General features: G+C 46.0%; 1 protein-coding gene across 3 annotated transcripts in view; it reads left to right on the top strand.

The window, feature by feature from the left end:
* The window catches only part of IFT122 (intraflagellar transport 122), an 80613-nt gene that overhangs the window by 39777 nt on the left and 13975 nt on the right, over positions 1 to 26861 (top strand). For all 3 annotated transcript variants that reach the window (XM_066244492.1, XM_066244490.1, XM_066244491.1), the window contains 8 exons: positions 808 to 972; positions 4183 to 4380; positions 9499 to 9639; positions 12996 to 13049; positions 15835 to 15996; positions 20487 to 20653; positions 23720 to 23891; positions 25305 to 25407. In XM_066244492.1, coding sequence (XP_066100589.1) covers positions 808 to 972; positions 4183 to 4380; positions 9499 to 9639; positions 12996 to 13049; positions 15835 to 15996; positions 20487 to 20653; positions 23720 to 23891; positions 25305 to 25407 — 1162 coding nt within the window. The remainder of the gene's footprint in view (positions 1 to 807; positions 973 to 4182; positions 4381 to 9498; positions 9640 to 12995; positions 13050 to 15834; positions 15997 to 20486; positions 20654 to 23719; positions 23892 to 25304; positions 25408 to 26861) is intronic.

The raw sequence follows: 26861 nt of genomic DNA, 5'->3' as shown, positions 1-26861 counted from the left end.
GTGTGACCTTACGCAGGTCACTTCATCTCTCTAAGGCTCAGGTTTTACAAATGAGGATAATGTTTTACAGGACTATCAAAAACAGTCAATAACTGATTGATTTCACCATCATCATCATCATTATTGTTTTTGCTCTGGTTTTACCAGATATCTTGTCAGTGTTTACAGTACGTCTTCCTATGTTAGTGACTCAGATCTCTGCTAGATGGTGTTAACTAGCCCGATAGTTGGGTAACATTAACAAATCCCAGCCTGACCTGTGGTGGCGCAGTGGATAAAGCATCAACCTGGAAATGCTCAGGTCGCCGGTTCGAAACCCTGGGCTTGCCTGGTCAAGGCACATATGGGAGTTGATGCTTCCAGCTCCTCCCCCCTTCTCTCTGTCTGTCTGTCTGTCTCTCTCTCCCTCTCTCTCTCCTCTCTAAAAATAAAATGAATAAATAAAATTAAAAAAAAAAACAAAAAAAACAAATCCCTAGTCAAGCAGACTTTCAAGTGAGTTTGTCATGTTTTGGGGCCAAAATGTCATTACTTTGGTGACCTCTGTTGAACGACACTCTGGTTTCCACATCCCAGTCCGACGCTCTATCCACTACGCCACCGCCTGGTCAGGACACTCTTCGTTTCCTAAGGGTAAGCCTTGATCCCTTTCTTTTGGTGAGTCCTTTTCTGTGCACACAACCTCTAGTGAAGTTAGTGGGAATTGTTTTTGTAGAACACCTGGAATTCCAACAGCTGGCAGTGTTCCAGGGTCTTGTTACCATGGTTACTCACACTTTTTTTTTTTTTTGTCTGAAATTTTGCCAGATCCTGAAGATCTTCGTGGACAATCCCTTTGCCATTGTCTTACTGAAGCAAGCCACAGCTGTGCGCTGCTTGGACATGAGCGCTTCCCGAAAGAAGCTGGCTGTGGTGGATGAAAATGACACATGCTTGGTCTATGACATCCACACCAAGGAGTTGCTTTTTCAGGTGAAGTCCCACGGAGTGCCAGAACATGGTCCTTTGATTAGAGACCCTCCTCTAGCTTCCTGGTCCTATAGGAGGTATTTACACTCTGGCTTCGAGGTGGATCTCTGGGAGGAACAGGGAAGTGTAAGGGTGTAGGGGCCAAACAAGGGTCGAGTCTAAGAGGTCCCCTCCCACACATGAACTGCAGGAGCTGAACCAATCTCTTTGAACTTTGGTTTCCTGAGAGCAGTAAATGAATGATAATAATTCTAAGTGGGTTGTATTGTAGGCTGTCAGTGCATGAGTTAATGTGATAATGATTCTTTTGAAAAAGTCTTCTCACCTACTGGAGGCTGTGAGAGACCTAAGACACAGTAAGGAAGCAAGACCAGTTTTGTCATCTGAAAGAAGGGGAGGCATGGGGAAAGCCCTCCCTTCTGTATATTTCACAAGGATACTGTAAGAGCCAAAAAAATGTGAACTGTTTTGGGAATAGGCATTGTTACAAATCATTTGGTCCTGTGGCTGGAGGAAGCGTGTCACTGGAGAAGAGAGCTAAAAGGCTCAATGCCCAGTGCCTGGTTGGCTTTCTCCTGGACTTAGCACTGCTTTTTGCCTCTTTAGGGCTTTTTTTTTTTTTTTTTGTATTTTTCCGAAGCTGGAAATGGGGAGACAGTCAGACAGACTCCTGCATGCGCCCGACCGGGATTCACCTGGCATGCCCACCAGGGGGCGATGCTCTGCTGCAACCAGAGCCATTCTAGTGCCTGAGGCAGAGAACATGGAGCCATCCTCAGCGCCCGGGCCAACTTTGCTCTAATGGAGCCTTGGCTGCGGGAGGGGAAGAGACAGACAGAGAGGAAGGAGAGGGGGAGGGGTGGAGAAGCAGATGGGCGCTTCTCCTGTGTGCCCTGGCCAGGAATCGAACCCGGGACTCCTGCACACCAGGCCGACAGTCTACCACTGAGCCAACCGGCCAGGGCCCTCTTTAGGGCTTTATAAGTGGTCAGGGCCTGTTTGCCTGAAGTGAGTTCCCCCAAAGCTAAAATCTTCCCTGATTGGCTTCCTGAACCACTGGTTTCCCAGTATAATTGGCTGATTGAAGTCCCCTTATCAGGGCTCTTCCTTGTCCTTGGCAGCAGAATCAGCAGGGTGTTGGAGTTGGGAGCTGCTCCTTGGAAGAAGTTGCCTGATTACCACTAGTTCCAGGTGAATCTCAGTTGATAATGACTCGCTCACATAACTGGAGAGACAGAGGGGTTTAGGGGAAGGGGCATAGGTTTTGACTTAAGACAGATCTGGACTTCAACCCTGACTTCATCACTTACTTTGTGATCTCAAGCAAGTTAGTGGACTTCTCTGAGTCAATTTCTCCTTACCTCTAAAATAGAACTTGTAATTTTCCCCTCACAGGACTGCTAGGGGACTAAATAAGATACCATAGTGCCTAGCTCAGGGCCTGGCACACGATAGGGCCTTAGTATTACTTCTCTTCCCCCAGTCTCAACACCACCCCCTCTAGGTAGGTTAGCAGTCCCCAGTTGTGAATTTGTGTCCAGCCTAGAACCATATAGAAGTGGAGAGGCATGTGTCCTTCCTGTCCCCACTGAGAGTTCTATACTAGGCTAGGGAAAGTAATTCTTAGCCCTTGCCAGGGGTTATAAGCATTCCCAGCTATCTGTTTTTCCTCTCCACTGTCCCTGCCCCTTGCAAATGCAAGCAGCTATGTAGTTTTAGTCTCCTTATAAAAGTAATACATGCTTATTATGAAATATTTAGACATTGTAAAAGATTTTAGGCAGAGAGGTATGAACATCTGCTGGTCCTTGGGTTTCCAGTGCTGAACAGAAAACTTTGAGGGAAGATGGGGGAGAGAGTACCTCCCAGGGTGATTGTATTTTTACAGTGTACAGATAATAAATGTAGAGACAATATGTTATTTTTTAATTTTAAAAATAGCTCTCTGTTCTTTTTCTTATTATAAAAAAATAAATGTTCATTCCCAAAAGAAAATTTCAGGCAAAGAAAAAACAAAATGTAAAGCACCTACAATTCCACCCACTGAAAGACAGTCACTGTTAGTTCTTTGGATTATATTTCTTTTTTTTTTTTTTTTTTTTTTTTTTTTCATTTTTCTGAAGCTGGAAACAGGGAGAGACAGTCAGACAGACTCCCGCATGCGCCCGACCGGGATCCACCCGGCACGCCCACCATGGGGCGATGCTCTGCCCACCAGGGGGCGATGCTCTGCCCCTCTGGGGCGTCGCCATGTTGCGACCAGAGCCACTCTAGCGCCTGAGGCAGAGGCCACAGAGCCATCCCCAGCGCCTGGGCCATCCTTGCTCCAATGGAGCCTTAGCTGCGGGAGGGGAAGAGAGAGACAGAGAGGAAAGCGCGGCGGAGGGGTGGAGAAGCAAATGGGCGCTTCTCCTGTGTGCCCTGGCCGGGAATCAAACCCGGGTCCTCCGCACGCTAGGCCGACGCTCTACCACTGAGCCAACCGGCCAGGGCTGGATTATATTTCTTTAAACCTTTTTTCTTGCATAGCTATGTTCAGGGGGTCCTTGGGTTACGACAGTCTCAACATATGACATTTCAAGTTTACGATGCTCACTCCCATAAAAACTTTAAAAAATTGAGACGTGAGTGTTTTGGCTTACACTGTTAGCGTTGTACTTACGGACTACATGGGCTAACTAGTTTGGTTGCGTGCAGCGGAAGAATACAGAGTAACGCAGCATATGAGTGAGGGACTTGGCATCCCTCAGTACACTTACCTATGCCATTTTGGACTGTTAAAAGTGCAAGTGTCCCATTTGTGTTAGGCTAGGGTGTATTTTGACTTACACTAAAATTTGGGTTACATCACTGTCGTAAGAACGGAACTGTGTCGTAACCCGAGGACCCCCTGTATATTCATTCTTTAATAGAAATAGAATCCACTTTGATGATTTTCTCACTTATTATGTAATGATTACTATTTGGGGATAATAATTTTTATTCAAAAGTAATTCTTGCTTATTCAAAATTTCTAACATAGAAAAGTGCATAGAGGTGCTTGCCTCTATACCTCTATCCATTTCTTCAGATTCCCTTTTCTTCCCTTTTCCTCCATCTCAGTGTTGGAAATTTAATGTAATTCGGGCTTTAAAAAGAGAACTTGACTGAATGTAGGAATGGTGCCAAAGCCCAGGGTGGTAGTCCCAGGATCCTTACCATTTCTGTCCCCAGGAACCAAACGCCAACAGCGTGGCCTGGAACACCCAGTGTGAGGACATGCTCTGCTTCTCAGGAGGAGGCTACCTCAACATCAAAGCTAGCACCTTCCCTGTGCACCAGCAGAAGTTGCAGGGCTTTGTGGTGGGCTACAACGGCTCCAAGATTTTCTGCCTCCACGCCTTCTCCATGTCTGCTGTGGAGGTGCCACAGGTAACCCAGGGTGACTGTCAGCTCTCAGTAGTGGCGAGGCAGACAAGACCAGGAAAGCCAGGACCCTTAGAGGGAAGGGAGACAAGAATGGCAGCTGTGATGTCATGGAAGGCACTCTGGACTTGAACCTGAAGTCCTGTCTCCACCCTATGCAACCCATGTATCTTTGGGCAAGCAGCTCAAAATCAGTGAGCTTTCATTTCTTTCTTCCCTTTTCTGGTAGGGATGGGGAGGGTATGCAGGGTAGTCTGTCAGCAGACAGAGTTGTGTTTTACTGAGAGCTGTGCTCGGGGCAGAGTGGAGCAAGCTAGCAAAGCTGGGAGTCCGGGCAGGGTGTGTGCACAGGCCATATGGTGTGTGTGAGAGAAAGAGAATATGGGTGAAATAGGGTGTGGGGGCAGATGCCTGTGAGCCAAAAAGGCAGCATGGGAGTATCTGCGCAAGTCCCTCAAACTAGGAAGAGGCTAGAATAGAAATGAGAGGCTGAATGTGAGCCATTGCCACTGTAGAACTGTCATAAAATAGAGATAAGCACCAAAGAGAGACTAGCCCTCAGAATCCCATCCTCAAGAGAGAATCACTCTTAAACATTTGGAAAATATTCTCCCAGACCTTTTCTATATGTATAAGTAATATATGCATAACATATAATCAGGAGTATCTGATTTTATATAAATTTTTAAACAAAAGTGGAATCATACTGTAAATATTGTTGTATTACTTTTATCTATAAGTATTGCTCCTATAGATAAAACCTCAGATTCACAGTACTTTACTGAATGTGAACTATAAGTAACAGAGACTTTTTTTCTTTTTGTGACAGACAGAGAGAGGGACAGATAGGGACAGACAGGAAGGGAGAGAGATGAGAAGCATCAGTTCTTCGTTACAGCACCTTAGTTGTTCATTGATTGCTTTCTCATATGTGCCTTGATTGGGGAGGGGGGCTACAGCAGAGCTAGTGACCCCTTGCTCAAGCCAGCAATCTTGGGCTTTAAGCCAGCAACCATGGGGTCATGTCGGTGGTCCCATGCTCAAGCCAGCGACTCTGCACTCAAGCTGGTGAGCCTGTGCTCAAGCCGGTGACCTCAGGGTTTCAAACCTGCGTCCCAGTCCAATGCTCTATCCACTGCACCACTGCCTGGTCAGGCAGTAAGAGAGACTTTTAATCTTTGTCCTTGATGTCCATCTTCTACTTTGACCTAACAGTCACATATTGCAGATCAATCACTTTATGAATTGTCAGCTATCAACTAGTGATCTGGCTTTTTCACTCTGCAACCTACTGGAAACATGGCTCCATGTCCATAAATGTCCTTGTCTAGATGTTTTTGGGTTTTTTTTGTATTTTTCTGAAGCTGGAAACAGGGAGAGACAGTCAAACAGACTCCCGCATGCGCCCGACCGGGATCCACCCGGCACGCCCACCAGGGGCGAAGCTCTGCCCACCAGGGGGCGATGCTCTGCCCCTCCAGGGCGTCGCTCTGCCACGACCAGAGCCACTCCAGCGCCTGGGGCAGAGGCCAAGGAGCCATCCCCAGCGCCCGGGCCATCTTTGCTCCAATGGAGCCTTGGCTGCGGGAGGGGAAGAGAGAGACAGAGAGGAAAGAGGGGAGGTAGAGAAGCAAATGGGCGCTTCTCCTATGTGCCCTGGCCGGGAATCAAACCTGGGTCCCCCGCATGCCAGGCCGACGTTCTACCGCTGAGCCAACCGGCCAGGGCCTGTCTAGATGTTTTAAATCCTGAAACGATAGATTCGCATATAATTGTAAGATAGCATACAGAGATCCTTTGTATAACTTGCCCAGTTTCCCCCACTGGTGACAGTTTTGCAATACTGCAGTACAAATTTATCACCTGTATAGGCTGGTATACGCACCAACAACAACCTGTGAAATCCCTGGTGTGGGGTTAACTTTTTATTATTACCACAACTTCCTCCCTATTGCCCTTCCTCTACCCACATTGTTTTCAATGACTGCTTTTTGTCCTGTTTCATGGCTCTTTCACAACTTATTTAACCTAATACCTGTTGTTAGACATTTGTGCTATTTGCAGCTTTTTGCTGTTGTAAATAGTGAGCATCTTTCTAGCTAAGTCTTTGTATTTATCCCATATTAGCTCCTTGTTATAAACTAGAAGTAAAACTGCTGGGTCAAGGACTATTTAGGCTACATTTGAGAGATTTTTAAGGCCCTGGCCAGTTGGCTCAGTGGTAGAGTGTCGGCCCGAGTGTGGAAGTCCTGGGTTCGATTCTCGGCCAGGGCACACAGGAGAAGCGCCCATCTGCTTCTTCATCCTTCCCCCCTCTCCTTCCTCTCTCCGTCTCTCTCTTCCCCTCCTGCAACCAAGGCTCCATTGGAGCAAAGTTGGCCTGGGCACTGAGGATGGCTCCATGGCCTCTGCCTCAGGTGCTAGAATGGCTCCAGTTGCAACAGAGCAATGGCCCAGATGGGCAGAACATTGCCCCCTGGTGGGCGTGCCAGGTGGATCCCAGTCAGGCACATGTGGGAATCTGTCTCTCTGCTTCCCTGCTTCTCACTTCAGAAATACACAAAAAGAAAAGAAAAAGATTTTTAGACATGTTTCCAGATTGCCTTTTAGCTAGGCTACATCAACCTCTCCCTTCCACACATCTCACCTTCATTCACTTTCCCTGGCTTGGCTTCTTGTAAAGGGTGAAACTAGAGTTTGTTTCTTCCTCTCTGCTGATGATACCCTTGTTACTCATTGGGCAGAAATTATTAGTACCTGACACAGGGCAGTTGTTCAATAAATGTTAGTTAGTAGACTTCAGACCTGAGGAAAAGGAAAGAGGAAAAAAGAAAGCCAGAGAAAGAAGAAAGAAAGGTGGGTGGAAGTGGCGGCAAAAGGAAGGGCAAGAACAGACCCTGTGGAAACTTCTGTTCCCCTTCCCAAACCCGTGCACCACATCCTTCAGAAACCCAACCTTCCTCAGTCGTGCCAAACATGCTATGTTGATTGAAAGTTTTTTCTCCCAAGACTGCCATGCTGACCTCAGGATAAATGAAGTTTGCTGTTTCAGCTTTGGTAGGCCAAGAGGAGTTGAAGGGGTGGCCTGGGGCTTCCACTGCCCAAGCTGTTAAGATTCAGAAGCCAGAGTCCCCCCAACCCCCGCCCCATGGCTGCACCAAGGCCATCCTGCTGATGCAGCCGGTTAGAACTGCCAAGCATTAGGAAAGGCAGCCTCAAGACAAAGGCTATTTATCTGTTGCCTCTGCCTCCAGCCATCCTGTGGTTTCTGGCCTAGGGAGGGGGGAGAAGACATCAGACCCACTCTGGGGATTTCTGGTTTCCTTTAAAAATTTACATCATCTTGTGCAAGAAATGATTTGTCAGGGCTGCCAAGTGGGGCGGTAAGCCCTAGGCCGGCTTCTCAGGGTGGGTGACTTCATGCTTGGAATGCAATAGCAAGATAAAGAAGAGCTCAGAGGGCATTTGTTCAGTTAGGGTATTTTTAAAACTCCCACTCTCAGATTTTGCCTCCCAGGCAAGTCCAAATGTTAACCATTTGTCATATGCTCCATTTTGATGGGCCTGTCTGAGTCCCTGTACTCTCTTGGGACATTCAGCATGGTGAGAAGTTACACAGTTTAGGGAAAGGAGTACTGTCTTTCTGACTCTGCTGCCTAAACCAGCTATGACTTTGAGCAACTCTGTTCACTCTTTGGGGGTTCACTTCTTTTCTGTGCAAAAGAGGTTAAATATAACCATCTTTCAGGTTTTTTCTGGCCCAATTCCTATTATTGTTTTTAATAATATCAAACACTGCAAAACAGAGTTAAATTGGAACAGAAAATGCTCACTAAAGGAGTTTAGAAAGGAAAGCTCATTGTGCGTGGGTAGTTTGAGAAAACTTCCAGGTAGTGGTGACACTTGCTCTGAACCCTGAAAAGTCTGGAACAGCAGAGAGGAGCAGCAAGGGTGTTTCAAACCAAGGGTAAGGTGAGGGTAGGAACAAGTCTGGAGAGTTTGGGAGCTGGAGAGGAGCTGGAGCTGAGAAAATACTGTGGATGTAATAAGCATGCTCATTTTTTACCCAGCAAAATAACGTATTTTTCACTCCATAAGATGCACTTTCCCCTCCCCCCCCAAAAGTGGAGGGGAAAATGCCCGTGCGTCTCATGGAGCGAAAAATACGTTATTTTATTAAATATTTTAACACACCATTTGGTTCAGAATATTTTTTTTTCTTATTTTCCTCCTTAAAACCCTAGGTGTGTCTTATGGTCAGGTGCATCTTATGGAGTGAAAACTACGATATCTATTTTCAAAGCACTTTTCTTGTTTGCTTATGGTAGCGTGTTTTCTGGGCAGGGCAGCTAAACAGAAGTTAATTTACCCTAAAATTTACACAGCTAGGTTGTGGCTTAGCCAGGCCTGGGTTCTAGCTCAGCTGCTCCCATGTCCATACCCTGCGGCCACTTGAAGGGAGGAAAAGGGGGTGGGGTGGCATGGTAGGGAAAAAGTATTCAGAAGCAGGCACATCTTGTTGTCAGAGGATAGAATGACTTAAAAAGAAAAAATTTCCTTCAATTCTAAAGTTAAAAAATGGGACAGGAAATTTCAAAGATTAAGGCTCCAAATGGAGAAAACAGCACTTCAGCTCCACATTTGGGAACCATTAGCACAGGGGTACTGGCTGATTGATCTCCACTGCCCAGGAATCCAGAAGGAGAGTGCAGGTCCCTTCCTAAAACAAGGGCAAGCACGGCCTTTTGTTATGAAAGACACTCAGGCCCAGCTCAGACTTGCTCTCATGTAAACACACATATACACACATATCTAAGAGGTTATCCCAGGCCCAGGCCCAGGATCTTCCATGTTCCACTTGTGTGCCCTCAGACAAGTCAGTGTCCTCACTGAGTTTCAATCTCTTAGGCTTTAATCAGGGAATGATAATATCTGTGACACAGGGGGTGGCAGAGTAGAAGGCACAGAGGGTGGGCTGGGGAGTGGCTGAGAAGGGTACTGATTAACCATTGCAGCATTGCTTTGCAGGCATTTGTAATTAAGTCTGCAGTCAGGCTTTGTATGAATCTGACTCTTTGCATTGCTCTAAAAAAAACAATCTTTCCTTTTGACAAAATCCTGCAGTCTACTCCCATGTACCAGTACCTGGATAGGAAAATGTTCAAAGAAGCCTACCAGATTGCTTGCTTGGGTGTGACAGACACTGATTGGCGTGAACTGGCCATGGAAGCTTTAGAAGGACTAGAGTTTGAAACAGCAAAGAAGGTAAGCGTCTAGTCAGCATGAGCTAGAATATGGTCCTCAGAGGGTCCTTTGAGGAGGCAGAAGGGGGTTCAGGTGACCTACTGTAGTGGGCTCTGGAGTTGGACTGACCTATATTCAGCTCTGAGCTTAGCCATCTCCTAAGTGTAAGACTGAGCAGGTAACAACCTTGGTTGTTCATTGGTAAAATTAGGGTGATGATAGGCCCCATCCTCAAAAGTTATAAGGATTGAATGTGATAATACCTGTAAAGCTTGACATAGGAGAGGCAGCTGATAAATTCTAGCTCTCACTCTTATTAGCTATCATTTATGTAAAACACCTATCTAAAAGCCTGGTTTATAATAGACACCATAAATGGTAGCATTTGTTATTGGTATAGCACTTATTGGTAATAGGTCATTTATTACACAAGGTTATTTTTCTTGGCACTCTGCTAAGTATGGTGGAAAAAATGGTCAAGCTCTCTGATTCTGATAGCAATGTTACTCCCCACATACCTTTATGGCATGATTCATGACCTTGATTTATGGGAACATTTCCTGGATAAGTCTATTAAAATTACAGCAATGGCTGAAAACATTTTACCCCTTTCCATGCATTATTAGAAAGAGCCCAGCTATGTCTCTGAATTGAGTTTTCATCTGGAACCTAAGGTATGGGGAAAGGAATGGCTTCCAACTCTATCCCCTGCTTCTTCTTTTTGTCTTTATCTTCCCTCAGCCAATTAATCAGATACTCATGTTGCCCATACTACCTGCTGAGCTGGTAGGGAAGGAGTTGCAGCAGTATGTGATGCCATCACCATGCTAAGTCACTATTTCTAGGCATGAAAGGAGAGTGGACCAAGACCAGACAAGAGTTCATAAGTTTGGTTGAGAAACAGCTCAGCTATGTTCAGGCTGGATGACCCTGGGCAAGCCACTTCTCTCAGAGCCTCAGTCCTCCTATTTCTACAGGGGGGAAGGTGAAGACACTAGCTGCCAAGCCTGCCTGACACACTGTCATCTGGCTTAACTGTCACATTGCAAAAGGGATTCTAAAACTAGCAATGGTTGTACAAATGCTAATGTCATTAAAACAAGTACAATTTTAATTATATAATGATTATATTATAGTTTTAGATCAACTGTGTCAGGAAAGTGGTAGTAGAGGAGGACCTTAAGATTCAGAGGAAGGAGGAAACATTTCCACAGAGGGAGCTTCACTCTCCTGCCCCACCCCAAAATACCAGGAGGGATGAAGAATAACAGTGGGTTCCTAAAATATGTTTTGTTCCATTGTAGCCTGGGATGAAATTAGACAGTAGTGCCTAGCACAATGTTAAGTGCTCAGCAAATGTTTTAATGGGTGAAAACCAAACTGGAATGACTTTCCATTTGTTTAACAGCCTCCCTCAATTCTGTATACCCCCAAACACTCCCTAAGAATAGAAATTGTTGTATTAAAGCCACGAGATTTTGGCGATAGACTATAACTCAATCACTTTATCCAAATCTCTAATCTCAGCCTTTCTTTTCCTGCATTGCCAAGTCACTGAGGCACACACATGGAGGTGGAGAATGGTTTTGGCAATAGATGACTGTCCCCTCTAGATGGCAGAGGAGAGCTGTTTAAGCATCTAGAACCATTGCGCTGCCCTGAGACCAACTGCAGAACTGCTCTGTTCCCATATTTCCCTCTGCTGAGGTTATTCACAGGCCTTGTGACTCTGACCACTCCAACAGGGGCACCCCTGACTCTGCAGAATGTTGAGGCTGAAGGAACTCAAAAACAGATTTCTCTCCGTGGTGGGGAAGAAGTAGGCCAAGGGCCTCTCAGCTGGAATCTCGGCTAGAAAGAGAGCTAGGACTGAGAAATAAAAAACTCCTCTTTCCTCCCTACTACTTTGCCAGACATCCCAGGTGTCCCTTTCATGTTGCTTTGAGGATGCCCAGACCTCAAAGATGGCTTATAGGACCTCCAGTGAAGAACACAGGTGCATTTAGCTCTCTCTCCTTTTGCTCATGTAATACCTGCTTTACCCTTTCAAGGAATTCCTCTTCAGGAATACTCATTTACCAGGTTCCCACTCTGTGATGCTTTGCTTAATCCTGCCTCCCACTAGTGCTCATTGCTCAGACAGTGAGTCTGTGTTCTCCAGGGCACCTAGTTCATACTTGTGTAGCTCTTAGCTCAGGGAGATTTATTATCTGTTTAATTTGCCTGCCTCCCCTTTTAGAATATGAGTCCCTGAATTGGGGAGGGGGACAGAAGCCAAGTTGTATTTATCTCTGGGTCCCCAGCCCGGCAGGATGCCTGGCCCTATGGGCTGAAAAGATGAAGTCCCATTGTGGTCATCTGTGAGGCAGCCAGAAGCTGGGTGACTCGCTCATTTCTACAAGTCTTTTTGTGATAGAGGATGTCATGCAGCTAAGTAGAGGCTGCAAGTGGCCAGGGTTGTTGTTCTTTCTGCATTTCATGTTCTAAAGTCTCCTGGATTGCTGCCTCCTCTAGGTGTATGTCAGCCCATTTCAAATAGGACAGTGTAAAAGTAGCATAGCTGGGTACAAATGTTGACAGCAAAGTCACATAAAGATCAGCCTGACATGGTGGGTTGTACTTCTCTAAACCCCATGTAAAGTCTGAAAGCAACAAAAGAGGCTTAGTTAACATCAGTGTGCATCAAGATGAATGCCTAGAAACTTCCAGCAGCCCATGGGTTAAAATCTCCGTCTTTACTGGAGTCCAAGGCAAGAGCTACACTCTTAGGATTTACTCAAGAGTTTGCCTTTCAGGGACTTGGAGTGGTTCATTCCCTACCTTCCCCCTTCCTTCTAGAAACCATCTTTATTCCTTCTCAAATTTCCACTCCTTTTCTCCCTTCATCATGGTACTGTGGGCACAGGATACCCTGTGTTTATGCACTGTTAGTAAGCATAGCTGGTTCCTGTTTTCCATCCAAGTCACCAAGATGTATGTGCAGTCTCTCCTCAGTCAGTAAGTATATCTCCACTCCCACTCCAATGCCACTGCCTCAGAGTGTCAGACTGGCTTGTTCTTCCCTTTTGCATAGAAATTCCTCCAAGCAGGCACCATCTCAGACTGCAGTATCATAGTTCGGTAGTTTTTGTTTCACCTAATCCCAAAGTGATTGTTGCATCCAGGGCTTCCTTGCTCTTCTTTGTATGGACTAATCCCAGGGATAAAGCCAAGCCTCACTGGGTGGTATAACCCTGAATGCAGTGATTAATCAATGCTTGCTTCTTTTCCCTCCTTACTGACTCACTTTCTAAAGCTTGACTTTCCACCCCCAGCCAATCACCCACTTTTGAAGCTCAGAGGCAGCTGATTTTATTCTGTTATTTCCTCCTCTGTAGGCCTTCACCAGAGTACAAGACCTGCGATATTTAGAACTTATCAACAGCATTGAGGTAAAGATGAAGTGTTCTTTCTTCTCAGGAAAGCACACACTCACCATCTGTGGTTTACAAGAAGCTCTTCAAGCAGGCAAGAGCCTTGAGGACATAAGAACAAAGCCACTGGTGTCGGTATCAGGGCCACAGCCTGGCCTGGGGGTGCAAAACACCAGGTGGGGGGGGGTAGAGACAACTCTTGGTAGCTGGGGCAGGTAGGTGTGTTCCTAATCTCTCTGATCTTTGGTTTCTTGTCTGTGAAATGGGATGAGACCTACCTCACAGGGTTGTTGTGAGGATAAAATAGATTCTCAGTGACGAGTTTTCATTCTAGCAGTGGTTACCATCCTATAAGGCTTCAATAATGTGCCAGTGTAGGAAGCATTCCCAAATGCACATGATCTGCATCCCACCTATAGCAGTGGTTCCTGGGGAGGGAGGTCTGAACTGGGCGCCTAGAGACTCTGGAGCCCTCCCTCCAGCCTACCATTTCTAGCTGAGAACACCAGCTTCATCAGCCAAACCCAGGAGAGGTGGTGTGGACTAAAGAGGCTAGTTCTACAAGCACCATTTGCTGAAGGATGGTAGACCATATTCTTAATTCCTGTGTATCTTAGTGCAGTCTGTCTGTAAAAAGGCATACATATTTTTTTCTCCTGAACAGATTTATTGTGAGGCTATGAGAATACATTTGAATTTCCATAGGGAAGTAGTAAAGAAATCAGTAAATGTCTTGTCCCTTTGATTCAGTTCAGCATAAAAAACACCTGTTGTGGGCCAAGCCTTATGCTGAGCCCAATGGGCAGAGCTGAGTGGAAGAGACAAGCAGGAGCTCACAGCCTGCTAAGCCTAATAATTGTTGCCATTTGCTGAGTGCCTGCTCATCCCCACGCATTATCATGATTAGCATGTATATTATTTTAAATCCTTACAACAGCTTAATTAGTCAAATACTGGTTTTATCCCTTTTGGAAAAATAAGGACACTAAAGCTCAGGAAGGCTAGGCCACGTCCCCAAGGCTCCACGGACAAAAGCTTGATTCAAATTCAAAGCCAGTTCTGTCTTTACTCTAGGGCCATGTGACCGAATAAGAAGTTGCTCTGGTGCAAACCCCACACACCTACTTCCTCCCCCAGCACCATCATAAGGAACATGTGTTTTCTAATGCTTACTTACCTGCATGGTAAAGGGTTTGTTCAGGACTATTTATCCATGTTACCTAGTATTACTTAAGATCAGGGTTGGCATTTGTGATTCCTCTGGCCTGGATCTACGGGTCTTAATCAATGCAAAGGTAACTGACCTCTGTGGGGACCACCTTTTGTTATTTACCGGTCTTACTGAGTTCCTGTCTTATTACTGCCTCATCTAGTGTGCTATGAACTGGGCAGTTGGTTAAACTTGTAAGAATTGTCTCTTGAAACCGAGTCAAGTGCCTTCAAGAGAAGATCCATTTTGGCTGCTCTGAGGTCTTGGTTGTTTGCTTCTAGGTAATCGGCATTATTCCAGAGAACTGAGGTTCCCTACTAGGCTCCTTTTGCATAAGTGAGATATAACTGTACTGATAACGGGAGGAAGAAAAGCTACCCATTTGACTTCACACATACTGAATATATGTAAACCGTGTTTCTGGATCATAGTGATAATCTGTGGCCTAGAATGTGTATGGCCTATATTCCATGCCTAATGAAACCTGTTTCTTTATCTCACTGCAAGGTTTTAATTCATTTCAATTAGGAGTTAGTTTATTTGGCTGATTAGTCCATAAACTGTGTAGTTTCTTTCTGTTTTTTAAAATTACTTCTGTCAGTGGAGAAGCATGTTGCCTCCAGCTGTTAAAACTTTCACCAGCTTGTCTGGGAGTTTGATCCAATGTCTCATCTTCTTCCACTTTGATATATTTGCTAGAAAACAAGCAAAAGAAAACTGCTGGGGCTGAGAGATTGGGTGCTATTGAATGTTTACAAATACTTAAGCTGTAGACTAATGAATGTTCCTTAACACAGGAGAAGGGAGTGTGCCAGTTATTTCTCTTCATCCTCAGCACTGCTATATGTTTGTGCATAAACACGTGTGTGAGTGCATGTGTGCATGCATACGCAGGTGTGTTGGGGACCATCACTTGTATCCAGAGAGTATTATGTGGTACAAAGAGCATTTGGAGTCAGACAGACCTAGTCCAAATGCCAGCAGTGTGTAACCTCTACCTGCTTCTCTTCTGAATCTCAGCTTCTCTTGGGGTGACAGTTGGGAGGTACCACCCACCCCTGGTTTTGTGTGGGACACCTGGGTGCTCAACATGTGGTATCACTTACCTTCACTTTGGAGAGAGGGACATAGTAAGGCTCATTGTATTATTCTGTTGGTCTCCTTCTGGGGATGAAACCCTAAACCTTCTCCTTGTCTACTGTCATCATGAGTCACAACTCAGCCAAACCAGGCCTGGGAACTTGGGAGATCTTAGGAGCTTGGGAGCCACCAAGGTGTGGGCAGTACACATGACCCTAAGTATGCAGTTATTTCCTTGGAAGAATGTATAAGAAAGCAGCCCTGAGGAATTTCCATTAAAAAAATAAAAGTTTGCATCTCTTTTGATCTTCACTCATGGAGTGGGGTGGGGGGTCTGCTTTTGTTGTCAAACATTCCTACCAGAAACCTAGGTTAGAGACACAACAGCTCAGGAGCCAAGTGTAGGTTCCACTAGGAAGGCCCAGGGACTTGAAATAGCAGCATCTAACCTTTGTAAAGGCTGCTTCCTGCCGTGGCTGCAGAGGCCATTTCCTGTGCTTCTAATTTTTCCAGGAGAGGAAGAAGCGGGGAGAGACCAACAATGACCTGTTTCTGGCAGATGTGTTTTCCTACCAGGGGAAGTTCCACGAGGCCGCCAAACTGTACAAGAGGAGTGGTCATGAGAACCTCGCACTCGACATGTACACGGACCTCCGCATGTTTGAGTATGCCAAGGTAATCCCCCCACATCCTGGCCCAAGCTGCCACGTAGAACCCACCAGTGTTCTGATATTGAGGTGTTCAAGTTGTTTGGCTCCAGACAGAAAATAACAGTGGCCTCAGAGAGAATGTGGGCAAACTGGTAAGCAAAGGAACTATCGATGGCCACAGGTTGAAGCTGACCAAAAACTGACCCTCCAAGGTGACATCAGATGGACAGAATAGGACAGTTCAGACCTCCATCAGTGACAGACCTGGATGGACTGTGAGTCTGAACCAGCTGTGTCCCTTCGTTAAGTGTTCAGGTTTCCGGGCATCAGAGTTGTCTCCCACATATTCTCTTAGAGCTTTATTAGAAGCCACCAAGAATCAATGTCCTCAGGCATGAATGGTTCTACCATCCTCATACAGGACAGTGTGGGTCACTCCAGCCAAGGTTTCCTAAGCAAATGCTGGTCTGTATGGTACTGACTGGCCTTTGCACTGGACCTTGGAGACAATATAACAGAGTCTGTGCCCTCTGGTGCTAGCACAGTGTGCCTCCCATCACCTTGGTTAGTGTAGCGTGGCTCCCCCATCATCTGCATTGTTGATGGTGGAGATTTTCCTTTGCATTTGAAGGGGCCCACAAGTGTGAATACACATGGGTGTGCTTCCTGGAGTAGGCTCCTGATGGCTTGTGTGAGCATGAGTCCCACTGAGAAACCCAGACCATCAGGACACTTGCAGTTTAGCCTAACTCTAATGTAAGGTGAAAAGAGCCTTGGGCGCATTGAGTAACTAGGCTCCTCCTTCCTCGGAGGTGTCTTTGTTAACCCCCTTTCCCTGTAGCGGCAGGATCTTCAGAATGCTATTAAGTGAGTCATCAGCCACAACCAATTAGTGGCTATTAATGGTTATTATCTAGCTCACAAGTTCAAGATGAAAAATCCTCCCCATTTTTTTCCTGCTCTTCTGTTCCTGAAGATGACTGCATTCTTTTATCTTCCACCATCTGTGAGTTATGTCTGGGTCACTGTGATATGGCCCAGAAGTGTCCGGTAATTAATACCAGGACAGGCACCTGGTCCTCAGCCTGTCTCTTCACCTTGGTGGTTCCTTCACTCTGTCCCTCAGATCCAAGTACTTCAGGTTCCTCCACTTTGCCTTCTTCAACTTTTTTTTTTTGACAGAGACAGAGAGAGGGACAGACAGGAAGGAGAGAGATGAGAAGCATCAGTTCTTCGTTGCAGCTCTTTAGTTGTTCATGACTGCGTTCTCATATGTGCCTTGACCAGAGGGAGGGCTACAGCAGACCAAGGGACCCCTTGCTCAAGCCAGTGACCTTGGGCTCAAGCCAGCAACCTTGGGCTTCAAGCCAGCGGCCTTTGGACTCAAGCCAGTGACCATGGGGTCATGTTTATTATCCCACGCTCAAGCCAGCGACATTGGGGTTTCAAACCTGGGTCCTCCATGTCTTAGTCCAATGCTCTATCCACTGCGCCACCGCCTGGTCAAGCTTCTTCAACTTTTTTATAACCCTCCCATATTCCCACCACACACACACACACACACACACCCGCACATGCACACATGCACATGCACACACACACACAACATATGATTTAAAACTGCATTCATGCTGAAACAGCTAAATCAGTGCATCTCTTTCTGAGGATAACAGTTAAACTGAGGCCAAAACCTTAGACTAAAGGATTGAATCCTAGGATCCTAGGGGTGGAATTTAGGAGAACTGGCTGTGGATGTTCTTTGGAATTTCTGAAACCTTCCGGCAGGCAGCTGTGGGGCAGTAGACAATGTCTTCTTACCTTGGCGTCCAGAGAGTTGATGTGAGTCTTGGTTCTTCCTATTAGTAACCCAGAAAGGCTTTTCACTTTGCTAAGCCTCCATTTTCTTCTTGGAGGTGACAGTTGCAGCTCAGCTTAGTTCTGAGAATTGCACAAAGTAATGTATGAAAAAACCCTTTACAAAGGCCAAGCTGTAGAAAGGTTAGGAAAATAAAAGGGGCCAAGCCTGACCACAGAGTGGCTATTTTTCAGACCTCTCCTCAGTCAGCCCCACCCCTGTTCCTACACTGAGGCCCCCTCACACTTTGGAGAGGCTTCGTTCACCAACAGTCTCCCACCCAGAAATGCAGCCTATTTATACACTCCATCTGGTCTGCCTCCCTATGAAGGTAAATACTCTGGGGGTTGTTTTTAGTTGTAGTTTTTTATCACAATTCCAAGTAGGTCAGTTCTGTTTGAATCCCCTCCCCTCCAATAGTTTGAATTGGGAGAGTGTGTACATATACATTATGTTGGGGGTAGGCAGAAATACAGTACTTATTAACATGGCATGTTTTTGTTTATTTGAAAATTGCTTCCCAAGATTCAATCTGGTTTTCAGAAAATTTCTAAATTACATTCCCACGTACAAATAAATTATATGCTTTCCAGATAAGTGACATGTTTATATGGTGATAAAGGGAATTATAATGCTCTTAACTCTTATGTAGTATATCCTTATCAAAATCACCAAACATGAGAACACTGTTTAGTCTCATTCATCATTCAGCACAGCCTCTTTCTGTCCACTCTAGGGCAAAGTCTTTGCCATGGCTCCAGATAATGCGTAAATTATCTTCATGGAACCAAAGAATCTTTGAAAACCCAGTTTGTTGAGCCTTGAAGGAACCATTTAGATTCAGCTTTGATGAGGTCAAAGCGCCTAGGACTGGGATGTTGGGCTAGAGGAGGTTTCTTTAAGTCTGTGAACTGTGTCCTTGCCTGGTCTCCTTACTGATGACCCAAATTTATGGCTTGCTTTTAGCCTCTGACTCTTCTCACTACAGTCACCTCAAGTCCACAGAATACTCACTTTGAAGACCATTTCTGTTCTCTTATGATGATGCTTTTCCCCAGATGTTAACTTCATTTAAGCAACCGAGTTAGCAGAGTTTCCAGCTTTGCATTGGCATAAAGAGTACACATCACAGTAGCTGCCAAGAGTAAAGACTGTCTGAAATGGCCCAAACTAGGCATCTTCAGATAATTAGCGGTTGCTTTCCAAGCCTCTTCCCCTGTATGAACTCTACAGGAAAGAAAGACCAATGAGGTTGGCCTGTCTATTGGATACCCACCATCAGGTTAAATGATAATCTTGCCTCTCCTTAAAACGGTTGTCTTAGGCCAATCTAATATATTATTTTAGGGGCTACACAATTACTCTGAAAGCAAATGGAAAAAAAGCTAATTATTCAAGTAGGTTCTTAGCATACATTGACTGTACTTTCCTGACAAATGAGTGCTAATCATGGGGAAAGGAGTGCTTTTTTTATACTTAGTGAGGTTGACACAGCGCACTCTCTGCAGGATACATTATTCCTAAAACAAACCGCTTCTTATTAGTTATGCAGATCTGGGCTATTAAAGCTCTCAATTTCCCTTTTTGAAATGCCCCACCTTTTAAAATGTCATCACCAAAGCTGCTTCAACCATGGCAAACTCCCACATATATATTTTGGGTAATTGTATCCTGAAAAGAGGTGATTTTCCGAGGCTGTTTCTCACACATTCTAGGGCCAACCCAGGGAAGCTGGCATGGCCATTTAGAGGCCCCCTGTTTTGGTGGAAGGAACACAGGCCCTGAGACTTGACCTCTAAGCTTCCAGATCCACAGGCCTCTCTTCCTTCACTAGTTCTCTCCTGGCCCCTTCCTCCTGCCTCAGATCCCCCATGGCCTCCTGCTGTCCCCACTCCTGCAGACCTGGTATCCAGACAGTGTGCCACTATCCAGTTGAGAAGTAATTAACCAAAAACATTTGTGCTCATTTTCTGCTCCAGGCAAATACCTGGGGGCAAAGCCAATGGATAATGCCCTAAGTTCAGGCAAACAGAACATGTATAGAGTCAGAAAGCAGAGGCTAATAGTACTCCCAGCATGGTGGAGGGGAAGAGGGCACAAAAGGACTCTCCTGCACTCTGTAAATCATTTTGTTTAAGTTTAGAGGACTGTGTGCTCAACCTCACTCTGAGGCATGTGGTATCATCCCTATGACCTGAATAAAGATTGTAAGTTTGAATATTCAAAATTGTGCTACCAGGTTGTAGAGTCATGATATAGGAATAGTCACACATATATCAAACTCTAGGAGAGAGAGAGAGAGAAACCTGATCATACATCCTCCACACTGCAGAGTTTGTGTACAGTACCACAGAGTCCAGAAAGTATTGTTTAGCTAAAGAACAAATATCCATTAGTGAGAAGGGCAGGAAATATTGAGGGTCCTAGTCATTGACCTGTCCCAGTACTCCCCAGGAGCACATGTGGCACTCCTGTAAGCACTCCTCCCCGACACCTGGGACTGCCCCCCCCCAGCTATGTAGGGATGGGCTCACACTTGCATCCTGATCGCCTGCTTCAGCCAAATGGGCCCTTCCTTGCACCAGCTTTCAGCAGCCTGACGTAATGCTGGCAGCAGGAAGTTCTAATTCGGAGTGTTTTTGTTTGTTGTGCTTCCTCAGGATTTCCTTGGATCTGGAGACCCCAAAGAAACAAGGATGTTAATCACCAAACAGGCTGACTGGGCTAGAAATATCAATGAGCCCAAAAACGCTGTGGAGATGTACATCTCAGCAGGAGAGTATGTCAAGGCCATAGAGATCAGCGGCGACCATGGCTGGGTTGACATGTAGGTTTTCAGTCTCTGCCCCAAGAAGCATTTGGCAGCATGTCGTGTCTTGTCAGCTCTTGGTTTTGACTGACAAGGAAAAAAATAATGTTTCTCTAAATATTTAATCCAAATGTGATAGTGATTAGGTTTTTGAGATACAGACTGGATGAGGCATTTGCTGCCTTTGAGGAGTTAGCAAATCCCTGAGGGAAAGGGTGAGATGGAGGAGAAGGAGACATCCATCTGCCATCTCCTGAGCCCTCCCTACGCACCAGGCACTGAGAAACCTTGTAGACATTTGGTTCTCCCACACCTTAAGTGTGGGTGTTTCCATGTCTGTCTTCCAAATGAGGAAACCAAGGGTCAAGGACCAAGTGATCACACAACGCCAAATAGCTGGGAAATTGTGGAGCTGAGCTTCAAACTGATCTGGCCAACTTCAACCCATAATGCCAATAATGGTAGGATCTGAAGAACAAGAAAACTTAGCATGTCAGTGAAGGAGACATGAATTCTCACAGGAGGAGCCATGGATGTCTTCTCCTAGGCGTTAGTCTTTGCATAAAGGGCTTTGACAAATTTCAAGAGGCAGAGATAACTGAAAGGGGCAGGACTTGCAGACCAGAAGAATAGTACAAACCAAAGAGTTGGCTATGGTTGTGGTAAAGGTGTAGGAGAAAGCAAGTGAAAGACAGTTGGTTGCAGGCAGGGGTATCTGGGCTGGTCACACTGGGAGGGCCTCAGGTGCCTCAGTTCGGCACCTGAGGCATTTAGATTTGTCAATAGGTAGTGAGGACCCCTGGTTGGGCTGTGCTGTTGGAAGTCCACTCAGGCAGTGGGTGTAGAATGGAGGGAACACTAGAGGAAGAGAGACTGGATAAGTAGTCACTGCAGTAGACCAGGGAGAAATATGGTAGCCGAGGGAATGAATGAGAAGTGGATATGGAGAAGACAGTACTGACAGAAGCCAACTGAATGGGGGTCTCGGGGTGGGGCCAGGCAAGGGAATTGCAGGCTGATTCTGAGATCTGGAGCTGGTGGGTAGTAATGCCATTAGCCACGCAAGAGAACAGAAGAGAAGCAGGCTTCATGGGGCTGCCAGAAAGGGGATAGATTCAGTCTTGAGATTCTTAGAGCATTGTACCTCCACGGGAAAGTCAGAGAAAGTGGGTTTCATGGTCATACATGTGTGTGCACGCATACATGTGTGTACATGTGTGTAAACACATTGCTACAGCTGTTAAAGAGAGCAGGTGAGGGAAGAGCTTCTGAGGTCAGCTCAGTCTGAGCCCTAAGGCTGTTAATTGTTCTGGAAGCCCCTAAGAACCCTACTATGTAGTTGGTATGTGTCCAAGAATAAAATTTCTTGAAGAAAGAGGTACAGATTTTGCTCCCCAAATTATTCTTTTCACAAAAGGTATGGTAGAGGAGAGAGCCTTTCTCCCCTCTAGTTTTTTATTTTATTTTTTAGTGAGAGGAGGGGAGGCAGAGAGACATGTACCCCAACCAGGATCCACCCAGTAAGCCCACTGGGAGGCGATGTTCTGCCCATCTGGGGGTTGCTCCATTGCTCAGCAACTGAGCCATTTTTTAGTGCCTGAGGCAGAGACCATGGAGCCATCCTCAGTGCCTGGGGTCAACTCACTCCAATCTGAGCCATGGCTACGGGAGAGGAGAGAGAGAGAGAAAGGGAGGTAGAGAGTAAAGAAGCAGATGGTCGCTTCTTCTGTGTGCCCTGACCCGGAATTGAACCTGGGATATCCACACACCAGGCTGACATTCTACCATTGAGCAAACTGGCCAGGGCGCCCTCTAGTTTTTCATGTCACTTTCTTTTGCAACTGATGTATCATATCAGGGTTACCTTGAGGAGACTTAAATTAATTCAGGAGAGAAACATTCAGCATGTTCTTCCCTCTTCTATGTCTGGCTGTAAAAGGTGCCTCTCCTCCAGGGACATTTGGTTTGATGGGTGGGGTTGGGGCGCTCTAAAGGTTCGCCTGTGCCACCTTTCCCTAAAAATGTATCATTTCTCTGCTGAGAAATGTTATTTTTAGATTCCATTATTATTCTAAGTACAGATTGACAGATCTCCCTGAGCCTGCCTATCTTTGAGACAGGGATCTGTTACAGCTGCTTCTTCCCCTTTCTTTCTCATAAAGAGCAAGCTAGTTAGCAAGCTCCTTTTCCTGGAGAAAGCTGATTTTACCCCAAATTTTGGCCAGACCAGAAGTAACAAGCAGGCTTCATTTAGCCCCATGGCCTCACAAGCAGTGGGGAAAAAGGTCACCACTGGGAAGAAGTGGTAAGCCACTGGTCCCTGTGGCCCCTCACTCATGGTTCGCACCTTGGCCAGGAAGAGAGGCATAATCAACATTACCTGCAGGCCTTTTTCCAGAGCCCAGACCAGACCCCACATAAGCCCCTTCCTCTTGAGATCCTGTCACTGAAGAATTCTCACACCTCTGCCTCTACTTTCCCATGAAAATTCCCAAAACTGGTGGGAAGAGCCCTCTACCACTTCCTGGCTGCAGAGTCTTAGGCAGGTTGCTTCACCCTCCACCCTAGCCTTTAGTCTTCTCATCTATAGAGTGGAACTAATAATACTACCTCTTAGGGTGGTAGGGATTCAATGAGAGCGCATGTAAAAGCTCATGGCACTGTTCTTGGTACAGTAGGTAATCAGCAGATGCTCATTTTTCTCCCCAGATCCTTCTGGATAGATTAGTAACTTCTGTGAAAGGAATATAGAGGATGATGTCCTTTAGCACAGTGTTTTTCAACTGCCTGTCCCTGAGTGGTTAACTTATTCACAGACCGGCATCGGTCCCTGGACTGGCAGTTGAAAAACACTGCTTTAGCAGGCACTCCCTCCCGGCCACTGGGCACTGTTTCTGAAGTGTGTATTCACTCATTTAATAACCTCCCTCAAGCAAGGGGCTGTGGCACTGTATTAAGCATTGGATCATCAACATGAATTGATACAGAACCTGCCCTCAAGAAGACCCAAAAGCTTGTACTGCTTTCTTCTGTCAGACTCCTTTCACAGGAGTCCCTCTCCTCCCTATGTACTTGGCTCTCCAGGTTAATTGACATCGCCCGCAAGCTGGACAAGGCTGAGCGGGAGCCCCTGCTGATGTGCGCTCGCTATTTCAAGAAGCTGGATAACCCTGGCTATGCTGCTGAGACCTACCTGAAGATTGGTGACCTGAAGTCCTTGGTTCAGCTGCACGTGGAGACCCAGCATTGGGATGAGGTGAGTGTAGAGCACACTTCATGGGTTAAGGAGTCTTGTCTGAGCCCTGGACCACAGGGGGCTTTCTGGGGTTTGGATAGAGAGCAGCTGCCCTCATTGTGAGAATGAACATTAGCCTCACAGTCAGGAGACTTAACCTTGAATTCTCCAAGCCAGAGTATTTTTTAAAAGCTTTCTATTTGTTGATTTATTCACAGCATCTTTGTGGACATCTGGCTCTATGCCAGCTCCATGATAGGGACTGGGGATGTGAGAGTTAACTTAACAGTTCCCATTGCTTGCTATTGGTCTGAGCTGCCTCTGACTAGCACCACTGTCTGACTTATGTCTGACAGGGAAACACATCTGTATGACATTTAAGAACATCTGGGTGGCAGAAAAGGTCACCCATACTTTCCAGATGCAGAGCTATTTCAGAGGTCAGCTCCTCCTTCTTTCCTACCTGGCCCTACTTTGAGACCTAGGCTTCTCACATGAGAGCAGGTGAGAAGAATCAGCCAGGCCAGCAGGAAAGATGACTCAGGTGAGGATACAGAAGCAGTGATGTGCTGCCCTCTCTGTGGCCTGAATTCATCTGCAGATCCTTGGCTGCCTGAGGCCTGGATTAAAATCTATCCCCAAAATGATTAGAGGCTGCACCCTTGGTCCTTACCGTACCTCACCTGACTACTATGGTCTAGTTTACAGAGCCAGAATGTAGGCCTTCCCTGAGTATGAGTTGTCTGACTCCTGTCTGTCCTCTTGAGTGGCTCCATTTGGTAAAGTGACATGGTCACTGATGGGAAATGGTGGAGCCAGGGACAGAGATAATAATGGCTTCTCAAGATAAATTTATCAGATTTTTCAAGCAGCATAACTTAGAACATCTTGGAACCACTCAGTCCTGGCTGTGTATCAGGCAGACTTTCTCCCCATTGCCACATACTGTCCCCCATGACTCATTTCTGATTCTTCTGGCCTGACAGGTGGTTCTGGGACTTAGATAAAGCAGGCACTGGGTCCCGTACACCACCAATCCAACATCATCTTTGACAGCTAATATGCAGAATGATGATAATGTCAATTCTGTTTCCTTAGGTGTCACCTGCAATTAAAAGAAATCTGTTTGCAGCGCTGCAGGAGCCCACGCAAACCCTCAAAATAAAACGTTTCCTATTCTTTGCTGCTTCTGTGGTCCAGAAACAGACTGTTGTGTTTGAAACCAGTCGCTTGCATATTGCTGTTAATTGCCTTTTGTTTTCAAAGAGCTGATTTGTTTTTGCGTTTCTGGGGGTAATGGGGGGAAGGTACTTTCCCCCTCTGAGTTGTCAGGCTGGCAAAATATGACAGCCCTAATGGATTCAGCCAAGTGCCATGTTTTCATGGGGGCTGCGGGGGCTACTTTATTACTACTATATTTCTTCCTTCCTTCAGGCCTTTGCTCTAGGAGAGAAGCATCCTGAGTTTAAAGAGGACATCTACATGCCTTATGCTCAGTGGCTAGCAGAGAATGATCGTTTTGAGGAATCCCAGAAAGGTAGGCTACACAGACTGGCACCTTGCAGAAGGGGCAGGAGAAGGCACTGCCCAGACACACCTTTCAGGAAGACTGCCACGCCCCTCCTACTGTAGGCCCCCAAATGAATGACGTTATGTGGGCATGTGGTAAAAGACTGTGGAGCAGTGGAAAGAACATGGGCTTTGGAGTGAGACATACCTGGGTTCTTGGGAAGATCCTATCTCTTCTCTGAGCAAAGCACCACACACTCAGATGCAGCTTACCATTTAATCCTCAAAGCAGCCCTATGATGTAGATGCCATTTTGTAGATGAGAAAACTGAAGTTGAAAGAGGTAAAGGATTTGCCTAACACCTCACAGCAAGTGTTAGAGAAGGAATTCGAGCCAAAGGGACGAAGACAAAATGAGAGGGCTCCCACAGTGTCTAGCACAGTCTCACCTGCCACTTTACCATGAATAGAAACTTGGGTTCTGTTTCTGGTTCAGATAAATGGGGTATCCTCTGCTCCTTGGCATTTCCACTGGCTGGGCACTTAACTACATAACCTTGAATTTTGGCAGCAGCCGTACAGAGACACAGAGACTAACTGTGCACTAAAAAGTCACAAAACCAGAGAGTGGCAAAGCCCAAATTGGACCAGGATCAGTCTGGCTGGGGAACCTGATACTTCTGCTAGGTTTTGCTGCCTCTTTAAGAAGTCTTCTCATTGAAGTTGGGTGTGTCATATTCCATAGCGTCTCATTTACATGTCTATATGGTTGCCACCTCCAGACACATTTTGGAACAAATGTCTCCCTGTTGGAGCTCCTCAGCTTAAAGCCCCCTTTGAAAGACAGCATGTTCTCTGCTGCTTCAGCATTTCCAGAGAACCCAGTTGTTAATGTATCTGCATGTTTAGGCAAAACATATCAACCTATCCATCTGTCTGTGTCTGCCCTTCCAAGAATCCATTGCCATAGTAACGTGGTACTCAGATGCGAGATTGGGGATGAGAATGGAACAAAGGCCAGAGCTTTTCCTTCTCTAAAGCTGAGGATTTGGATTGTCTGCGTGCCCACAGAGAAACTAGAAGTGCTTCTCTGGCAGCCCCAGTATTCCAAGGGCTTGGCACATAGGGACAGGAAATTTCTCTTAAATGGAGATGGGAACCATTGAGAGATTTTTTTTTCTTATTTCACAACTGTTATGTTGCCAGTTTTTTTAAGGTTGTCATAAAAAAACACTCAGTTGAAGATTGACTGAGGACTTGAGTTGGGCTCAGTTCTGTGACCTTGGGCATGCCACTTTACCTCCACTTGCATAGCCCATTAAAAAAAAATCTACCTAAGACTTTATGTTGTCATGACCTATGAGGTAATCAGCAACAAAAGCACTTTTTAAACCATCAAGCCCATTCAAGTGTCAGGTCCTGTTAGTGCCACCTCAGGAGTCGCAAGGCTTTGCCCTGGAGTGAGGTGGGGCGAAACTTCAC

Source organism: Saccopteryx bilineata, chromosome 10 (genome assembly GCF_036850765.1).
Source record: "Saccopteryx bilineata isolate mSacBil1 chromosome 10, mSacBil1_pri_phased_curated, whole genome shotgun sequence".
In the NCBI taxonomy this organism is placed as follows: domain Eukaryota; kingdom Metazoa; phylum Chordata; class Mammalia; order Chiroptera; family Emballonuridae; genus Saccopteryx; species Saccopteryx bilineata.
Note: the sequence above shows the minus strand (reverse complement) of the source record. Positions and strands in the feature narration are given on the sequence as shown.